The 20,936-nt window shown below is 51.9% G+C and overlaps 1 protein-coding gene across 3 annotated transcripts in view; it reads right to left on the bottom strand.

Moving 5' to 3' along the window:
- Nucleotides 1–20,936, bottom strand: part of LOC123757289 (probable deoxyhypusine synthase) — a 304,623-nt gene that overhangs the window by 254,668 nt on the left and 29,019 nt on the right. For all 3 annotated transcript variants that reach the window (XM_069323865.1, XM_045740842.2, XM_045740844.2), the window contains exon 4: nucleotides 12,857–12,999. In XM_069323865.1, coding sequence (XP_069179966.1) covers nucleotides 12,857–12,999 — 143 coding nt within the window. The remainder of the gene's footprint in view (nucleotides 1–12,856; nucleotides 13,000–20,936) is intronic.

Raw genomic sequence — 20,936 nt, 5'->3', positions numbered from 1 at the left:
GTGAGATCAATCACACAGACACCACACTCATGCTTTGCTATAATTTCCTTCTTTAAATCCACAGTAATTGTGTCTTTCTTCCTCTTGACAACACTATCTTTAGCAAGCAGCTTCTTTGGAGACATCGTGTGTTACAAATTGTAGTCGCAAAACCACTAAAAACCCAAAGAAAAGCTCAAATAAATCCAGAGGGATGCTTGTCGTGTGAGATACAACAACAACACTGGCATCGGAGGCGTCCGAGAATTTGCGAGAACCTGCGAGACGCTAGGAAGCGCCATGTGGTTTCACTCGTTAATAGAGGCGAGCTCGTCAATAGAGACAAATTTGCTGCGAGTGGCTTGCTCGTTACTGGAAAAACTCGTTAATAGAGCCACTCGTTAATAGAGGTTCCACTGTATATATATATATATATATATATATATATATATATACAGGCGTATATATATATATATATACAGTGCTTCCTCAGACTAACGAACCCCGCTCTATCGAATTCCCGGAAGAGCCGAACAAATTGAATTCGGTACCAAATGTTCAGTGGAACATACAAATGTTCGATTAAGTGAGGAATGTTCGTCCAAGCGGTCACCGAGGCCGAGCGTCAGAGCTGGCTGCCATCAACTATGATTCGCCAGAGTGTAAACAGTTATTCATCTATAGTGTTTTATTATCCCTACCCATTGTTTCTAGGGAGAAATGGTGATAAAAATGGTGATAAAATGGTGTCAGGGGGGCATTGGTGAGAGAGTTGTTGTCAGGAGGCAACACGTGCTCCCCCGCCCCCACCCTCCTTCCTCCACCTGACCACAGAGACCACTCACTCTCCTCTCGTCGTCAGATGCCAAGAGTCAATTTAATGATAATTATCGCATTATCTACACTGAAAATAGCCTTTTTATTAGAAAAATGTCATATTGGAGCAATAATAATGGTGAAAATTGTAATATATACAGTACATATTTTAAACAGTTTGAACACATTTCCTTTTCACAGAATTTTTAATACAATTGGGGTGTAGATAACAGCTGGCATTGTGTGGCCGGCCGGTCGCTCCCTGAGCCATTGGGGGGGGTGGGAGGTGGGAGGGGGGGGGGTTGTTTCCTGGATCCCTCCCTCCCTCCTCTAACAGCCTACGTACTGTACTAATACCTATTTAGAATAAATTTTGAGGAGGCTAATAAAACAAGCACAGGTCGTGTGAACGTTAGGCCTTGGTGAGGTGGCTGGCATCATTTGTGGTGGTGTCAGGGGAGGCAGGTGGTGTCAGGGGAGGCAGGCAGTGTCAGGGGAGGCAGGCGGTGTCAGGGGAGGCAAGCGGTGTCAGGGGAGGCAGGCGGTGTCAGGGGAGGCAGGTGGTGTCAGGGGAGGCAGGCAGTGTCAGGGGAGGCAGGCGGTGTCAGGGGAGGCAGGCGGTGTCAGGGGAGGCAAGCGGTGTCAGGGGAGGCAGGTGGGGTCAGGGGAGGCAGGTGGTGTCAGGGGAGGCAGGCAGTGTCAGGGGAGGCAGGCAGTGTCAGGGGAGGCAGGCGGTGTCAGGGGAGGCAAGCGGTGTCAGGGGAGGCAGGCGGTGTCAGGGGAGGCAGGTGGTGTCAGGGGAGGCAGGCAGTGTCAGGGGAGGCAGGCGGTGTCAGGGGAGGCAAGCGGTGTCAGGGGAGGCAGGTGGTGTCAGGGGAGGCAGGTGGTGTCAGGGGAGGCAGGCGGTGTCAGGGGAGGCAGGCGGTGTCAGGGGAGGCAGGCGGTGTCAGGGGAGGCAGGCAGTGTCAGGGGAGGCAGGTGGGTCAGGGGAGGCAGGTGGGTCAGGGGAGGCAGGTGGGGTCAGGGGAGGCAGGTGGGGTCAGGGGAGGCAGGTGGGCTCAGGGGAGGCAGGTGGGCTCAGGGGAGGCAGGTGGGCTCAGGGGAGGCATGTGGGCTCAGGGGAGGCAGGTGGTGTCATGGGAGGCAGGTGGGGTCAGGGGAGGCAGGTGGGGTCAGGGGAGGCAGGTGGGGTCAGGGAAGGCAGGTGGGGTCAGGGAAGGCAGGTGGGGTCAGGGGAGGCAGGTGGGGTCAGGGGAGGCAGGTGGTGTCAGGGGAGGCAGGTGGGGTCAGGGGAGGCAGGTGGTGTCAGGGGAGGCAGGTGGTGTCAGGGGAGGCAGGTGGGGTCAGGGGAGGCAGGTGGGGTCAGGGGAGGCAGGTGGTGTCAGGGGAGGCAGGTGGGGTCAGGGAAGGCAGGTGGGGTCAGGGAAGGCAGGTGGGGTCAGGGAAGGCAGGTGGGGTCAGGGGAGGCAGGTGGTGTCAGGGGAGGCAGGTGGGGTCAGGGGAGGCAGGTGGTGTCAGGGGAGGCAGGTGGTGTCAGGGGAGGCAGGTGGGGTCAGGGGAGGCAGGTGGGGTCAGGGGAGGCAGGTGGTGTCAGGGGAGGCAGGTGGGGTCAGGGAAGGCAGGTGGGGTCAGGGGAGGCAGGTGGGGTCAGGGGAGGCAGGTGGGGTCAGGGGAGGCAGGTGGGGTCAGGGGAGGCAGGTGGTGTCAGAGGAGGCAGGCGGTGTCATGGGAGGCAGGTGGGGTCAGGGGAGGCAGGTGGTGTCAGGGGAGGCAGGTGGTGTCAGGGGAGGCAGGTGGTGTCAGGGGAGGCAGGTGGGGTCAGGGGAGGCAGGTGGTGTCAGGGGAGGCAGGTGGGGTCAGGGGAGGCAGGTGGTGTCAGGGGGGGCAGGTGGGGTCAGGGGAGGCAGGCGGTGTCATGGGAGGCAGGTGGGGTCAGGGGAGGCAGGTGGTGTCAGGGGAGGCAGGTGGTGTCAGGGGAGGCAGGTGGTGTCAGGGGAGGCAGGTGGTGTCAGGGGAGGCAGGTGGTGTCAGGGGAGGCAGGTGGTGTCAGGGGAGGCAGGTGGTGTCAGGGGAGGCAGGTGGGGTCAGGGGAGGCAGGTGGGGTCAAGGGAGGCAGGTGGGGGTCAGGGGAGGCAGGCGGTGTCAGGGGAGGCAGGTGGTGGAAAGAGGCAGGTGGTGTCAGGGGAGGCAGGTGGGGTCAGGGGAGGCAAGCGGTGTCAGGGAAGGCAGGTGGGGTCAGGGGAGGCAGGTGGTGTCAGGGGAGGCAGGTGGGGTCAGGGGAGGCAGGTGGGGTCAGGGGAGGCAGGTGGGGTCAGGGGAGGCAGGTGGGGTCAGGGGAGGCAGGTGGGGTCAGGGGAGGCAGGTGGTGTCAGGGGAGGCAGGTGGGGTCAGGGAAGGCAGGTGGGGTCAGGGGAGGCAGGTGGGGTCAGGGGAGGCAGGTGGGGTCAGGGGAGGCAGGTGGGGTCAGGGGAGGCAGGTGGTGTCAGAGGAGGCAGGCGGTGTCATGGGAGGCAGGTGGGGTCAGGGGAGGCAGGTGGTGTCAGGGGAGGCAGGTGGTGTCAGGGGAGGCAGGTGGTGTCAGGGGAGGCAGGTGGGGTCAGGGGAGGCAGGTGGTGTCAGGGGAGGCAGGTGGTGTCAGGGGAGGCAGGTGGTGTCAGGGGAGGCAGGTGGTGTCAGGGGAGGCAGGTGGGGTCAGGGGAGGCAGGTGGGGTCAAGGGAGGCAGGTGGGGGTCAGGGGAGGCAGGCGGTGTCAGGGGAGGCAGGTGGTGGAAAGAGGCAGGTGGTGTCAGGGGAGGCAGGTGGGGTCAGGGGAGGCAAGCGGTGTCAGGGAAGGCAGGTGGGGTCAGGGGAGGCAGGTGGTGTCAGGGGAGGCAGGTGGGGTCAGGGGAGGCAGGTGGGGTCAGGGGAGGCAGGTGGGGTCAGGGGAGGCAGGTGGGGTCAGGGGAGGCAGGTGGGGTCAGGGGAGGCAGGTGGGGTCAGGGGAGGCAGGTGGGGTCAGGGGAGGCAGGTGGGGTCAGTGGTGGAAGGTGTTGTCAGGGGAGGTGGAAGTGGAGAGAGAAGGGTGGTGACCACGCATGGCTGCCAAACCTCTCATTCATACTCTATTATAAATCTCAATCTTAGCTGTAAAATATTTATGCCAAAATATGTTAATTTTCGTGTATTAATATACATTATTAATCATTAACACGTTTTATTGTTTCCTGAAGAAAACAATAGCTGACTTGGCATTGTGGTGTGTATGGCAGGGTACCTATGGGGTGGCGGGTGGGGGGGGTCCTGGAGGTGTGAGAGGAGACCTGTCAACCCATCATTTTTTTTTTGTCGGGCGAGTTGAGACGCTTCCAAGCCTGCTGCTTCAATACACCCCATGGATGGTGTGGTTTGGGTGGTGTGGTTTGGGTGGTGTGGGTGGGTTGGTGTGGGTGGTGTGGGTGGTGTGGTTGGGTGTGGGGGGATGATGTGGGTGGTGTGGGGTGTGTGGGGGATGATGTGGGGGGTGTGGGGGATGATGTGGGGGGTGTGGGGGATGATGTGGTGTGTGTGGGGGATGGTGTGGGGTGTGTGGGTGGTGGGGGCGAATGGTGTTGGGGATGGTGTGGGGGTGTGGGGGATGGTGTGGGTGGTGTGGGGGATGGTGTGGGTGGTGTGGGGGATGGTGTGGGTGGTGTGGGTGGTGTGGGGGATGGTGTGGGTGGTGTGGGGGATGGTGTGGGTGGTGTGGGGGATGGTGTGGGTGGTGTGGGGGATGGTGTGGGGGATGGTGTGGGTGGTGTGGGGGATGGTGTGGGTGGTGTGGAGGATGGTGTGGATGGTGTTAGGATGGTGTGGGTGGTGTGGAGGATGGTGTGGGTGGTGTGGAGGATGGTGTGGGTGGTGTGGGGGATGGTGTGGGTGGTGTGGGGGATGGTGTGGGTGGTGTGGGGGATGGTGTGGGTGGTGTGGAGGATGGTGTGGGTGGTGTGGAGGATGGTGTGGGTGGTGTGGAGGATGGTGTGGGTGGTGTGGAGGATGGTGTGGGTGGTGTGGAGGATGGTGTGGGTGGTGTGGAGGGTGGTGTGGAGGATGGTGTGGGTGGTGTGGGGGATGGTGTGGGTGGTGTGGAGGATGGTGTGGGTGGTGTGGAGGATGGTGTGGGTGGTGTGGAGGATGGTGTGGGTGGTGTGGGGGATGGTGTGGGTGGTGTGGAGGATGGTGTGGGTGGTGTGGAGGATGGTGTGGGTGGTGTGGGGGATGGTGTGGGTGGTGTGGAGGATGGTGTGGGTGGTGTGGAGGATGGTGAGGATGGTGTGGGTGGTGTGGGGGATGGTGTGGGTGGTGTGGGGGATGGTGTGGGTGGTGTGGGGGATGGTGTGGGTGGTGTGGGGGATGGTGATTCTCGCATCTCAGATTATTATTGACACCAAAAGAGCATGAAAGATATTATAATGAAGCACCACACAACAAAGAAACAAACTAATGTGTCCTGGCATATGTTTAAAAAAAAAAAAATAAGAAGGTTGTTGGGGCCGGACGTATGGAACGAATTCCGCACTGGAACGAATCGGCTTTGCCCCATATAGTTCGTTCAAGTGAGGACACACACTGCTGTATATATATATATATATATATATATATATATATATATATATATATATATATATATATATATATATATATATATATATATATATATATATATATATATATATATATATATATATATATATATATATATATATATATATATATATATATATATATATATATATATATATATATATATATATATATATATATATATATATATATATATAAATACTTATAAATACATATATATATGTCGTACCTAGTAGCCAGAATGCACTTCTCGGCCTACTATGCAAGGCCCAATTTGCCTAATAAGCCAAGTTTTCATGAATTAATATATTTTCTCTAATTTTTTTCTTATGAAATGATAAAGCTACCCATTTCATTATGTATGAGGTCAATTTTTTTTTTATTGGAGTTAAAATTAACGTAGATATATGACCGAACCTAACCAACCCTACCTAACCTAACCTAACCTATCTTTATAGGTTAGGTTAGGTAGCCGAAAAAGTTAGGTTAGGTTAGGTTAGGTATGTTAGGTAGTCGAAAAAACAATTAATTCATGAAAACTTGGCTTATTAGGCAAATCGGGCCTTGTATACTAGGCTGAGAAGTGCGTTCTGGCTACTAGGTACGACATATATATATATATTTATTTTGTTAAATATGACCGAAAAAGTGAGATTAATCATTCTAACACATTTTCTCAATATTTCTTATGTTTCTTTTAACTGTTGATGGTAATTGAAAAATCAATTCTCCAAAGTTCATTTTTATTTCTAGTCTGATGTGACGCCTGAATGCGTTTCGTAATTACCTATTACATTTTCAAAGACTTTAGTTTACACACACAACTGTAACCTGTAAACCCGCCATTTGCTTCCATATTTATACTAGCATTTGGGTGAGGTGATATGATACAACAGTTTTGGATGAGGTGAACAAGCTTGTGACAAACACAAGACAGAACACTCAGAAGCTGGCACCAATAGCCCAGCTCGACCAGCGGAACCCCGAGTCCTAGCACGACCCTTCCGAGAAGGCCTGAGAATGGCCGCCCTGGAGAACCAACAAGTCCGACACAGAACAACAACTAGACAAAGCCGCCTGCAAAACTGCATGACAGCAGCCTTTGCAAACAGCAACAAACAAAACAGAGATGAAAACTTAAGAGCCACAGCCCAAGCAGATTCCAAAGAGGGCGAGCACAGTCTGACGGTACACAAGGAGAGAAACAAAGAACAGACACACTGCCTCCTTCAGGATAGGCGCAAACAGATTTAACAGTGTGGCTGACACCCTAACCACCAAGGACAGCACACCAGACAAAGGCTTGGCACTCAACACCTCCACATCCTCCTCAAGCCAGGCCGAAGACAGCTCGAGAAGGTAAAAGAAGAGCAAGACCGAAGCCAAATGCCTACGGGTGTGCAAATCCTCCTCAACCAAGGATGCTGAAAGGATAGGACCCCAACATCAGGATAGGACCCTGATGTTGGCCTTGTGCAGCTGCACATGCTAGCTGCACAGGCCAACATCCCGAGAAAGCACAGGGGCGAACAAACACACATTAAGGCCACTCAAACTCACGTCCCAAGGTAAACCTGCAGAATGATAGACGTTTCTTGCCACTGAAGCGTGTGGGACCAATAGAACCCGCGGCCACGCCCCAACGAAAAGACAGGCAGTCTGCCAGCCAGGAAGATTCCGGAACCTCCAAAAGCACCCAATACGGTGAACAAGAACCGGACACAAATAAGAATGAATCCATAACAGAGGGTGGAATCTGGGTCTCGCAGGAGGTATGTAGCAAGAGCCTCCCAAACCTCCCGCATAGAGATATGAGAGGCAGGAAGCCTCCGGAAGGACAGGGCCGAGGAACCCAAGGGAGCCCAGAACCGAACCCAGGGAGGAGTCGAACTCAAATCATACTCACACAGGAAAGGAGGGTAAGAAAACCCCTCCCCCAGCAACAACAAGCCCCGCAAAGAAGGCACTAACACCCAAGCAGGGGTTAAACGGAGCCCAAAGGACCCCCAGGTCAACTCCTCCTCAGCACTGGGAATCCCCAAGTTGGGACCCAGGGCAGAGCAGTCCTCCCATACCCTCCACCCCTGAAGAAAAAGGGGTCCAGGGAAAAGGCTGAAAAGAAGGGGGGGGGCCTACAGGTGATACCCAGATGCCTTGGCAGGAGGAACCGGCTTGAATGCCTCCGTTTCCAACCCGGAATGGGGCAGCCCCCGAAGCTGCCCAAGTCTCATTACCACATAAACCCTGCTCCAGCTCCAAAACTCCCAGATGTTTGGGAGCTGGAAGCAAGGGAGAAAAGATGCAGGATAAACAACAGGGAAAGGACCAGGAAGCGCGGACTGAATCAAAGTCAAAGCGACAAACACCCCAGGTCTGGGTCCCAATAACCAAAGAGAGGGCAGCCGCAGGACATCCGGGTGGAAAACCAACCAAGTGCATTGCAGCAATCTAAACCTACCATACAACGTGGGTGCTGCCTGTACCCTAACAGTAATATCATAAGAATAGTACTGGAGAATGCAGAGAACTCGACTCACAAGACTCCGGGTCAAAGGTGTCGTTGACTCAACAGGCAGCATGACAGAGGCAAAAGAGGTGACTGTCACCCTGAGACATGGGAACACAGCAGCCTTCGAACTCGCAAAAGGAAGGCTGGAACTCTGAAAATGCATCCCATAGGTCCACCGAGCCCCAACAGGGTTTTCCCATGGTCCATAGGCCGATTGTTAAGGAAAGCCTGGGCAAGGTGTTGCTAACAGGTTTAAGACCCAAAGCTAACAAGGGGGAGATCAAGACACTGAAATCCCTGCGACGTGTACAATCACAGGGGGCCTAGCAGAGGGCTACCAAAATATTATAGTGGAACGATAGCCACACCAGGCAGAACCCCCACCAGGTAAGAAAAACAAAAATAAAAGAAAAGCCCAGCAAAAGTACAACGTCCCCAAAGGAAACAGGAACCGGCTGCCATGTAGGTAGGCAGGCAGCACAACACCCTGATGCCCCAACCAGCAGGATACCACTCCCTACCCAAGGGGAAACAAGGGGCCACAAAACCCCAGCTGGCCCCAAGGGTGGGATAAATACCGAGTAGCAAAAACCCCTACAGAAATAGTTATCTCCAATGCACCAGGGAAGGGAACCCTAACACACAAGGGCAGGGCACCTATGGACGGAAGCCCGTAAGTGCATGCAGCCCCGGCATTGATGAAGAACACCTGGCCACCACACACAACAGCACTGCAGTGATCGCCACGAAGGTAAAACACCGCCCCCAAGTCCAAGTTCCTATAACAAAAATGGGGCAGCCCCAGGGCATCTGAGCGGGCAACCAACACATTGCGGCAACATAAACCAGGCATGCAACGTGGAATCCGCCTGAACCCGAACCTCAGTGACAATAGAATGGATAAACTGGAGCACAAGCAGAGACACATGACTCCGGGTCAAAGATGTCGTTGACCCAACAGGCAATAGGGCTGAGGCAAAATAAGTGACTGTCACCCTAAGGCAAGGGCACAGAACAACCTTCAAATTTGCACAAGGGGAGGTGGAATTCGGAAGACACATCCATCAGTCAACCGAGCCCCGATGGGGTTTTCCAGGGCCCATATCTACATATACTGTATCTACCTTTCTGGGTGCCTAACCCTGGTCGATGGCAGACATGGACTGTTCCCAAACACATGGGGGTTTCCGTAGGTCACTGCTCCCTGTGCCTCTCTAAGGGGACCAGGTTCTGGTGCGTGGTCCCCAGTAGGCTGAGCTCCATTGACTGATGCCCCAGACTAATATAGTGTTTCGCTACGCTGTGCGTAATAGTGGCTTTACAAGAATGTAATTACAATGCTATGTATCCTCACAATCCCAATGTACCTTCTTGTATGTAATTACCAAAGTAATTACCTAAGTCTAGTTACAGGATGAGAGCTACGCTCGTGGTGTCCCGTCTTCCCAGCACTCTTTGTCATATAACGCTTTGAAACTACTGACGGTCTTGGCCTCCACCACCTTCTCACTTAACTTGTTCCAACCGTCTACCACTCTGTTTGCGAAGGTGAATTTTCTTATATTTCTTCGGCATCTGTGTTTAGCTAGTTTAAATCTATGACCTCTTGTTCTTGAAGTTCCCGGTCTCAGGAAATCTTCCCTGTCGATTTTATCAATTCCTGTTGCTATTTTGTATGTAGTGATCATATCACCTCTTTTTCTTCTGTCTTCTAGTTTTGGCATGTTTAATGCTTCCAACCTCTCCTCGTAGCTCTTGCCCTTCAGTTCTGGGAGCCACTTAGTAGCATGTCTTTGCACCTTTTCCAGTTTGTTGATGTGCTTCTTAAGATATGGGCACCACACAACAGCTGCATATTCTAGCTTTGGCCTAACAAAAGTCATGAACAATTTCTTTAGTATATCGCCATCCATGTATTTAAATGCAATTCTGAAGTTAGAAAGCATAGCATAGGCTCCTTGCACAATATTCTTTATGTGGTCCTCAGGTGATAGTTTTCTATCTAGAACCACTCCTAGATCTCTTTCTTTATCAGAATTCTTTAAAGATTTCTCACATAATATATAGGTTGTGTGGGGTCTATGTTCTCCTATTCCACATTCCATAACATGACATTTATTAACATTAAATTCCATTTGCCAAGTGGTGCTCCATATACTTATTTTGTCCAGGTCTTTTTGAAGGGCATGACAGTCATCTAAATTTCTTATCCTTCCTATTATCTTAGCATCATCAGCAAACATGTTCATATAATTCTGTATACCAACTGGTAGATCATTTATGTACACAATAAACATCACTGGTGCAAGAACTGAACCCTGTGGTACTCCACTTGTGACATTTCTCCATTCTGATACATTGCCTCTGATTACTGCCCTCATTTTTCTATCAGTCAGAAAATTTTTCATCCATGATAGAAGCTTACCTGTCACCCCTCCAATATTTTCCAGTTTCCAGAACAACCTCTTATGTGGAACTCTGTCGAAAGCCTTTTTTAGGTCCAGATAGATGCAGTCAACCCAACCATCTCTTTCCTGTAATATCTCTGTGGCTCGATCATAGAAACTGAGTAAATTCGATACACAGGATCTTCCAGATCGAAAACCATACTGTCTGTCTGATATTATATCATTTCTCTCTAGGTGTTCTACCCATTTAGTTTTGATTAGTTTTTCCAATACTTTCACTATTACACTTGTCAATGATACAGGTCTATAATTGAGGGGGTCTTCCCTGCTGCCACTTTTGTAGATTGGAACTATGTTAGCCTGTTTCCACCCGTCTGCTACGATTCCTGTACACAGGGATGCCTGAAAGATCAGGTGAAGTGGAATGCTGAGCTCAGATGCACATTCTCTCAGAACCCATGGTGAAACGCCATCTGGGCCAGCTGCTTTGTTCTTACCGAGCTCCTTGAGCATTTTTTCCACTTCGTCTCTAGACACCTCTATGTGTTCTATGTTGTTCTCTGGAATTCTTATTGTATCTGGTTCCCTAAAGATTTCATTTTGTACAAACACACTTTGGAACTTTTCGTTTAGTGTTTCACACATTTCCTTTTCATCTTCCATGAATCTATTTCCCATTTTCAACCTCTGAATATTATCCTTTACCTGCAATTTGTTGTTTATGAATTTATAGAATAGACCTGGTTCTGTTTTACATTTGTCCGCAATCCCTTTTTCAAAATTTCTTTCTGCCTCTCTCCTCACTGCCGTGTAGTTGTTTCTCGCATCTTTGTATCGCTGGTATGTTTGGGGGTTCGGCCTCTTCCTGTATTGATTCCATTTTTGTGTCTTTCGGTCTCTAGCCCTCTCGCAATTTCTATTGAACCAATCCTGTTTCCTAGTTCTGCATCTCTGTTTTGGTATAAATTTTTTTGTGCCTTTATCATATATTTCACAAAACTTGCCATACATCTCATTCACTTCCTTGCCTAGCATCAAGTCTGTCCAATTATACTCACTAAAAAAATTTCTAAGGTCACCATAATGTCCTCTCCTGAAGTCTGGTTTTTCAACTGCTTCAACCTCCTTATTTTCTTCCAGCTTATAACGCATTGCATACTTTATTCCCAAAAAGACATGGTCACTTTTACCCAAGGGAGGAAGGTACTGAATGTCAAATATCTCTTCCTCCTTCCTGGTAAATATCAAATCTAGCATGGAGGGAACGTCCCCTTCCCTCATCCTCGTAGCTTGTTTAACATGTTGATACAAGAATGTTTCCAGGATGAGGTCTACAAATTTACAGGTCCAAAAATCTTCTGTTTTAGCTTCATATGCTTCCCAGTCTATGGATTTCAAGTTGAAGTCACCGACTATCAACAGTCGTGATCTATCGTTATCCGCTCTTGCTATAATCTCTCTCATTATTGTTATAAGACCTTCACGTTTACTATCTAGCTCCTCCTTTGACCATGTGCTGCTTGGCGGTGGACTATATGCATTTATCATCATGAGTGTCCCTGTATGCGAGTTTTTCGGAAGACGAGCAGGATTTACTCCAAAAATATGTCTCGGAAGGCGAGGGTTACCTCGGGACGCGAGTTTGTTGATACGTGTACAGGCCGACTGGCGCGTGGTGGCATGGCGATCGCGCCTCAGTTTACCAGTGTCTCGTGTCCAGTGACTATACCACCTGAATTCTTCACAAGGATTTACAGTTTTTTATCGGTTTTTTGGCCATTTGAGCATAAAAGTTGTCATTATATATCTTGCCATGGGTCTCAAGAAAGCCATTGGTAAGGTTCAACCTAAGAAAATAGCTGTGAGTAGAGGCAGTAGAGGATGTCCCTTCTTGATTAAGAAAATGTGTGAAGTATGGGAAGAACTGCAAAGTTTTGTTGAAAAAACTCACCCAGATAAAGCTGTAGCAGGCCGTTGCATTGACCTGTTAAATGATAATGTGATGTCTTACTACAGACAAGTGTTAAAATGTAGGGAAAAACAAGTGTCATTAGATAAATTCTTAGTAAAACAAGCAAGTCCTAGTGGTATGCAGGCAAAATGTGCCAGAGTGTGCATACCAGTGAAGTCCTCACTGCCTGATGTTATAATGGAAGGGACTCCCCTTCCAAACAGTAACTCCTCTCTTCCTCCACCTCCTCACCATCTTCCATACGCCTACAGCATTCAACAGCAAGGTAAGTAATAACTTGAACATAGTTTTGTAGGTTTATTTAGATGAATTAGGTATAAAAATTTAGTTTGATGTGGGGTTTTTGGGGTAGTCAGGAACGGATTAATTCATTTCCCTTTATTTCTTATGGGGAAATTAGCTTCGGAATGTGAGTTTTCGGAATACGAGGCGTCTCCAGGAACCAATTAAACTCTTAAACTGAGGTATGCCTGTAGTCCGATAGCTCCAGGGAGCCGAAGGGGCTCCCCTTAGATAAAAAAAAAAAAACATTAGATGCAACTAAAAGTGAGGAAAGATATGACAAGCACTCACCTGATTGTTTCTCTAACACCACATGAGACCATATTGGAAGTATAACCAAGGAAAATATTACAGTTCTTGCGGATTTTGATGTATTCATCTTCTTCCAATTCATCATTGAAGTTTTCTGGCATTGGCATGTCTCTGCAGGCTATCTGGCATGAAAATAAATGATTCATGACATTTATGATAATCATAATAGGAGTCAGGCATATATTATAGTGTAACCTCAATTCAATGAAATATATTGGACCAACTCTAATTCGGTGCAACCAGAAATGCCTTCAGGAAGCATTTGTAAGGTGAATCTTATTTTTTCCTCAGAAAAATTATTTTTGGAGAAATTTACTGAAGAGCTCTGACAGGTGAAATCCTATAAGAGCCAAACAGAGAAAAAGATCTGGGGGTTGATATCACACCGAACCTGTCTCCAGAAGCCCACATCAAAAGGATATCATCAGCGGCATATGCTAGATTGGCACACATAAGAACTGCCTTTAGAAACTTGTGTAAGGAATTGTTCAAGACCTTGTATACCACTTATGTCAGACCATTCCTGGAGTATGCAGCTCCAGCCTGGAGTCCATAACTAGTTTTACACAAGACAAAGTTAGAGAAGATTCAGAGGTATGCCAGCAGACTAGTCCCAGAACTGAGAGGTATGAGCTACAAGGAAAGTCTATGGGAGCTAAACCTCACATCACTGGGAGAAGTGAGGTTTAGAGTAAGGGTAAGACATGATAACCACCTACAAAATTCTCAAGAAAATTGACAAGGTGGACAAAGACAAATTATTTAGCATGGGTGGAACATGAAAAAGGGGACCAAAGGGACACTGTAAACTGAGAAGAAGAAACATAAATGAGAACATGGTCTAAGGACCAAGCAGACTCAAGCAGTGCATGAACAGGCTAAAGGTGAAACACTGAACAAGACATTAACGGAACAAAAGGTACTGATTCCAAACCGATGCAAAGAGATCCAATGTGAGGTGCCCGAAAGGTTTGCAAAGCCAATGAAAGGAGATGGCATCAACAGTCCACTCCATGGAGACAGGAAGGAACAGGGACAGAATAGCTGAGTATGTTGGCCATACCTTGAATGTGAACTGTGCAGAGAACCAAACCCAAAGAAGCTAGCAGATGAGCTATACGCAGCATCCAGCTTCAAAGAGCAACACACCAAAGCAAGCTACCCCTGATTGAGACAATGAATCACCAGGGCACAGTCTGAGCAGAATCGGAGCCCGGAGGAATCCGAATCCTCAACAGGGATGCAAACTCCCACACCATTCTGTGTGTCCGATGAAAAGAGCGACCAACGACCCTGAGAGGCTTGTTGAGCATTGGTCACGAAGCCCCAACCCAGAGGCAAAGCATCAGTAAAGATGTAGACAAAAGAAGAAGGAGGCACCATGGAATGGAACCCCCTGAAAAGCCCAAAAGCTGGCAACACAGCAGCCGGCAAAGGGCAATCAGGGTCCAAATCCAATTCTCATGGCAACAGTGAAAGAGGCAGAACCGAAGAAACCAGAACATCCCCAAAATCACACCCTGCCCAATGGAAAAACCATGCAGGCAAAGTTTAGGCTCCCATTCATCTGCTCAAGCAACCGTTAAGTCACCTTGGACACCTTTATTGTGTTAAAGAACACAATAAAGTAGCCGTCACAACTGCAAGAAAAATGACAGGTTGGATAACAAGAACTTTTCACACTAGAGATGCTATACGATGATGACACTTTTCAAAACGCTTGTGCTCTCTAGAGTGGAGTACTGCTGCACAATGACAGCCCCTTTCAAAGCTGGAGAAATTGCTGACCTGGAGAGCGTGCAGAGATCCTTTACTGCTAGAATCCACTCAGTAAAACACCTAAACTATTGGGACCGACTAAAGAGTCTAAATCTGTACTCCTTGAGCGCAGGCGGGAGAGATACATAATAATTTACACGTGGAAAATATTAGAGGGCTGGTCCCAAACCTGCACACAGAAATAACATCACATGAGACCAGAAGACATGGCAGGATGTGCAGAATACCCCCGTTGAAGAGCGGAGGTGCAACAGGTACTCTGAGAGAGAACTCTATCAACATCAGAGGCCCGAGACTGTTCAACACGCTTCCGCTACACATAAGGGGCATAACTGGCAATCCCCTCACAGTGTTCAAGAGAGAACTGGATAAGCACCTCCAAAGGATACCTGATCAACCAGGCTGTGACTCATACGTCAGGCTGCGAGCAGCCACGTCCAACAGCCTGGTTGATCAGTCCAGCAATCAGGAGGCCTGGTCGACGACCGGGCCGCGGGGACGCTAAGCCCCGGAAGCACCTCAAGGTAACCTCAACACTAGCAGGAAGTGGCACAGCAGCCAAAGCAAAGCTGCAGGAAGCAGGGGAAAGCGACACCAATTGAGGGTCCCATACGAGGCCCAGCCAAGTTCAAACCTGGGACGAAACTTATTAGTACTTCTGCCAGTTCACCAGGAACTCGAATCCAGCAAGCTGAGAGAGAACTATATCTCTGGATAGCAGATATGTTGACTGACTGTGGGCCCACACAAGCCAGAACACAAATGCCCAACAAGAAAACACAAGTCGCCATGACCCCTAGCCAACCTGGGAAAAATATGAGGTGCCAGACTCAAGCCAAAGGGAAGACCCCAAAAGAGGTTGGCCTCATGTCCTGCAGCAAAACCTATCCAATCCCAGAACCCCAGTTGAATAGGGATGTGCCAGTATGCATCCCAAAGTTCCAGGGAAATCATCCAGGCACCCACCTACAAGATGAGGCAAACCTGGGGCCAAAATGACCATAAGAAATGTAAGTCAGGGCCTCTTCAGCCCAGAAAGATTGAGGATAACCCTCAAACTTCAATGAATCCCATTTCGGAATCAAAAAGAGACAAGACAAGACAATGAAGAGATGCAGTTGTCTCAACCATGCAGAAGCAACCATTTCCAAAATGACAAGAAGCATGTGAGGGAAAGAAGCCTGCCCGAAAGCCCAGACCCTGTGAAGTGGGGTGGGAGGTCCTTGAGGTAACCTTGAGGTTACCTTGAGGTTACCTTGAGGTTACCTTGAGGAGACCTTGAGATGATTTCGGGGCTTAGTGTCCCCAGCTCAGTCGTCAACCAGGCCATCTCGTTGCAAAACTGGTCAACCAGGCTATTGGTTATGGCTGCTCGCAGTCTGACATATGAGTCACAGCCTGGTTGATCAGGTATCCTTTGGAGGTGTTTATCAAGTACTCTCTTGAACACTGAGAGGGGTCAGCCAGTTATGCCCTTATTTGAAGTGGAAGCGTGTTGAACAGTCTCAGGCCTCTGATGTTGATAGAGTTCTCTCTCTCTCTCTCAGAGTAACTATTGCACCTCTACTCTTCAATGGGGGTATTCTGCACATTCTGCCATGCCTTCTGGTCTCATGTGATGTTATTTTTGTGTGCAGGTTTGAGACCAGCCTCTCTCTACCAAGACCAGGGACCGAGCAACTCTACCACAGGCCACATGAAACAAAACAAAAACCAGCGTTGAATGTAATGAAACGCCATTTTCTGGGTGAGTCCCGGAGGCTCCCGGAGCTATCCCAGGCTGATATGCTAATGTCAGACTTTGGCATCAGTCCATGTGTATGGAGTTCTTAGGCCTACCGGGGACCACGGCCAGAACCTCGGGCCCCCTCAGAGAGGCAAGGGGAGCAATGGCCTATAGAAGCCCCGTGTAGTTGGAAGCATTCTATGTCTGCCAATCGACCGGAACAGCACCCAGCAAGGTAAGCCCCCAAAACAAACCCTATTCTGGTTAAAATTGCTACCTAAAACCGAACTAGTGGATAGAACTCCCCAACCGAAAACAAGCAAACTAGTGTGACGTCACACACTGCCGCGCCACTGTCTGCGCAGCTCCCCCTCCCCGGGAGGGGAAGGGGGAGCCCCAGACCCCCCGCGCCGGCTACCCACACCTCAGTTCTTGAGGCTGGATGTCAAAAACGCGAAAAACCGCCGACCGGAGGGAGGGAGGGATGCCGGGGAGCCTCCGGGACTCACCCAGAAAATGGCATTTCATTACATTCAACGCTGGTTTTCTGGGGGGAGCCCCGTCGGCTCCCCGGAGCTAACTACCCACAGACAGAAAAAGAGGGACTTACCCGGGAGGCGGTCGTCGCTCACCCCTCAACTCGAAGCCGAGACAACTGGCTGCAACCGCCGACCCAAAGCAACACAGGCCCGACGAGGCCCAGGGACATTCACAAGGTAACGAGCAGCCAGGACCCTGTTCGACCGCCAAAATCCCCGCGCCCGAATATCAGACCAAGACATATTCCCAAAGACGGCAGCAAGAGCCGCGAACTTACGAACGTCATGGGCACGGGGATAGACCGCAGGCTGGCCGGACCTAATAACCCTGCGGACGACCTGAGAGACCCGAACCCGCGAACAGGGAAGAAGGGAAACCGGATCAACCCACAGCGCGTCCCCGGACACAGAAACTGTGGCGCGCAAATAACGGCGAAGCGCCGCAACCGGACACAAAACATGATGCACCCCGGCCTGACCAACCAAGCATCAACCACCCATGGACCCCTCCGGAACGCAGCAGTCTCATTCTTCGCCAGAAAAGAAGGAGACGGCTGCAAACGAACAAAACTATCACCACGACCAAAAGAGCAGAAACCCCCTGCGCCGGAGGAGAGCATGAAGCTCCCCTACCCGACCCCCAGAGGCCAAAGCCAACAAGAAAAGTGCCTTGGAAAAACAATCCTGGACCGAAGGGGCCACAACGAAACGAGGAGATGAAAGGAAAGCGAGCACTCTCTCCAAAGACCAGGACGGCTCAGGCGACGCATGAGCAGGCCGGAGGTGAAACAATGCACGAGACAGCTTGCGAAACGGCGCAGACGTAACATCGATACCGAAAGCAAGCTGAAGCGGCTCCGCCAGCGCCGCACGATACGAAAGCGACAGTGTTAGGCATAAGATGACGGTCCTGAAACAACCACGAGAGGAAGGACAAGACCACCCGAACAGACAAGTAGCTGAGACGACGAAGACGCAAAAAGAAACGGAAGGACCACCAGGAAACTTCATACTGCCGCCGAGAAGAAGCCCTCAGGTGGGACACCAACAAGGAGGCCACCAGATCACCATAGAGATGATGATAGACTCGAGTCAAAAAAACCATACGCGAAGACTCGAGGAGAAGATCGAACGAGCTACGTGACGTACCGGCCCGATCTGCTGAAAGAGGCAGAGCCGCGGGAAAACCCTCGGGTTCGGACACCGAGCAACCAGAGCCTGAAACCAAGGCTGGGCCGGCCACCAAGGGGCCAGAAGGACAACTCTCCCCCGGTAAGTCTCTAAGCGAGTCAGGACCTGGAGCAACAGCCGAACCGGGGGAAAGAGGTACAGGAACCCCCACCTCGACCAGTCGAGCCGAAAGGCATCGACCCCGATGGCCTCGCAATCGGGGAAGGGCGCCGTATAAACTGGAAGACGCCGCGACCACGCCGACGCGAAGAGGTCCACCTCGGGGCGCCCGAACGTCTGGCAAAGCCAACGGAAGGACTCGTCGTCGACCGTCCACTCCGTGGAGAGGGGAACGAAGCGAGACAGGGCGTCGGCCAAGACGTTGGACACGCCCCGTACGTGAACCGCCAGGAGAGCCAAACCCCGAGAACTCAGCAGACGAGTCACCCGAAGCGACCAACCCCAAAGAGACAAGGACCGCATCGAACCCCCGCGGTTCAGGCAATGAACCACCGGAGAGCAGTCCGAATGGAGCCGAATCGTCGATCCGCGGGCCACCCGAATCCTCCCCAGAGCAAACCACACTGCCGCGAACTCCCGCACCGTACTGTGAGCTCGACGGAAGGACGGATCCCAACGCCCCTGGCCGGCCTGGTGAGCACTGGTCACAAAACCCCAGCCGAGAGACGACGCATCCGTGTACACATCGAGCGAGGGCTCGGGTAGGCGCCAAGACACTGAACCCCGAAAAACCCGAAGAGGAAGCCGGTGACGCAGCAACCGACGCAAGTCCCCCGGGGGTCGAACTCTGCGATCGCGAGAGAGGCGGAAGGGGGAACCCCGAAGGAACCAGAACAGCCGTCGAAGCCAAACCCGACCCGGCGGGTAGACCACCATCGCGAAGTTCAGGCTCCCGCACAGCCCCTCGAGCAACCGCCGGGTGACCCGAGGGCCCTCCAGAAACAGACGAAGGCGGGACCGCAGCCGCAGGAGAGACTCCGGAGGGAGAGACAAGGAGGCGGTTCGAGAGTCCCACACGAGACCCAGCCAAGTCCGAACCTGAGAGGGAACCAGATGGGACTTCCTCCAGTTCACCAAGAACCCGAACCCGGCGAGCTGGGAAAGAACCAAATCCCTGGCTAGCAAGCAAGCTGACTGGCTGGGAGCCCAAACCAGCCAGTCGTCGAGGTAGGCCAACACCCGAACACCTAGGAGACGCAAACGAGCCACCACAACCCGTGTAAGGCGTGTGAACACGCGAGGTGCCAGGTTCAACCCGAACGGGAGACAACGAAAGCGGTAACTCAGACGCCCCACTACAAAACCGAGCCAGTCCCTGAACCGCGGATGAATCGGGACATGCCAATAAGCGTCCCGGAGGTCCAGGGACACCATCCAAGCTCCCGGCTCCAAGAGGAGCCGAACCTGAGACAGCGTAGTCATCCGAAAGGAGGGGCAATGAACCCAGGGGTTCAGACGGGACAAGTCCAGAATGAACCGCAGGTCCGCGCAGTCCCGTTTCGGAACCGGAAACAGACGGGAAACCCATCTGAGGGACGACGTCGTGTCGACGATGCCCAAGCGTACCCACTCCAAGACGACTCGACAGAGCGCAGGGGAAGAAGCCTGCCCTGCCAGCCCCGACCCCCCAAAGGGGGGAGGGGCCACCCAACGCCACCGCAGGCCGCGAGACACGACCCGAAAGGCCCACGAATCGTGGGACCAGGCGCGGGCGAACAGCGCAAGCTGCCCCCCCCCCCATCGCCCCGTCAAAGGGGCAAACCGCGAAAGGGCCGGCGACCCTTACGAGACCCAGAACCCTGCACAGCGCGAACACCGCGCCGACCAGACGAGGGAGGGTCCGCAGGAGGAGCCAACCCCAAACCTGACACCAGAGGCCTACCACGACGAGAGGAACCCCGAGCCCTGGCACGACCTTTCCGGGAAGACCCACCCCGGGACCCCCGGAAAACCAACAAGTCCGACATCGGACGACAAGGCGCCGACGCAGGCTGAATAAACTGCGCCACAGCCGACTCCCCAAACAGGAGAGGACAAAAAGGTGAAGAACGCCTAAGAGCCAGAGCCCAAGCAGATTCCACGGAGGAACCCAGCACCGCCTGCCGACACGCGAGACGGGAAGCATAGAACAGGGAAACCGCATCCCGCAAAATCGGCGTGAACAGCTTCAACAAGGCAGCCGACGAACGCGCAGCCGAGGACAAGGTGCCGGACCCCGGGACGGACCCAAGCGTCCCCACATCCTCCACGAGCCAATCCGAAGACAGCTCCAGGAGGGAAAAGAACCGCAAGGCCGAACACAAAAGGCCCCGAGCGCGCAAGTCCTCCGCCACGAGCGCCGCCGAAAGGGAGGGAACCTGCACATGGAGCTGAATAACGCCCACATCGCGGGGAAGGGCAGGGGCAAACAAGCACTCATTCAGGTACTCAAGTTCACCCCCCAGGAAAACCTGAAGCACCGTGGAAGCTTCCCGCCACTCCAGCGTGCGGGAACGACAGAAGAATGCCAGGAATCCAGACCAAACAAGGGGCAGTCTGCTAGCCAGGACGACTCCGGAACCTCGTAACGGAGCCAGAAAGGGAACGAAGTCCCAAACCTGAACGTGGACGGATCCATTTCCGAGGCATAATCCGGGTCACGCAGGAGGTAAGCTGCAAAGGCCGCTCGCACCACACCAGGTTGGATGCGATAAGCCGAAAACCTCCGGAAGGACGGAACCGACGTACCCGGGGGAACACGGAACCGTACCCGGGGAGGGGCCGACACCAAATCCAACTCGTACGCAGAGGGGGGGAAAGAAAACCCCACTCCTTGTAACAATAA

Source organism: Procambarus clarkii, chromosome 13 (genome assembly GCF_040958095.1).
Source record: "Procambarus clarkii isolate CNS0578487 chromosome 13, FALCON_Pclarkii_2.0, whole genome shotgun sequence".
NCBI lineage: Eukaryota > Metazoa > Arthropoda > Malacostraca > Decapoda > Cambaridae > Procambarus > Procambarus clarkii.
This window is presented reverse-complemented; position numbering and strand designations above follow the sequence as displayed.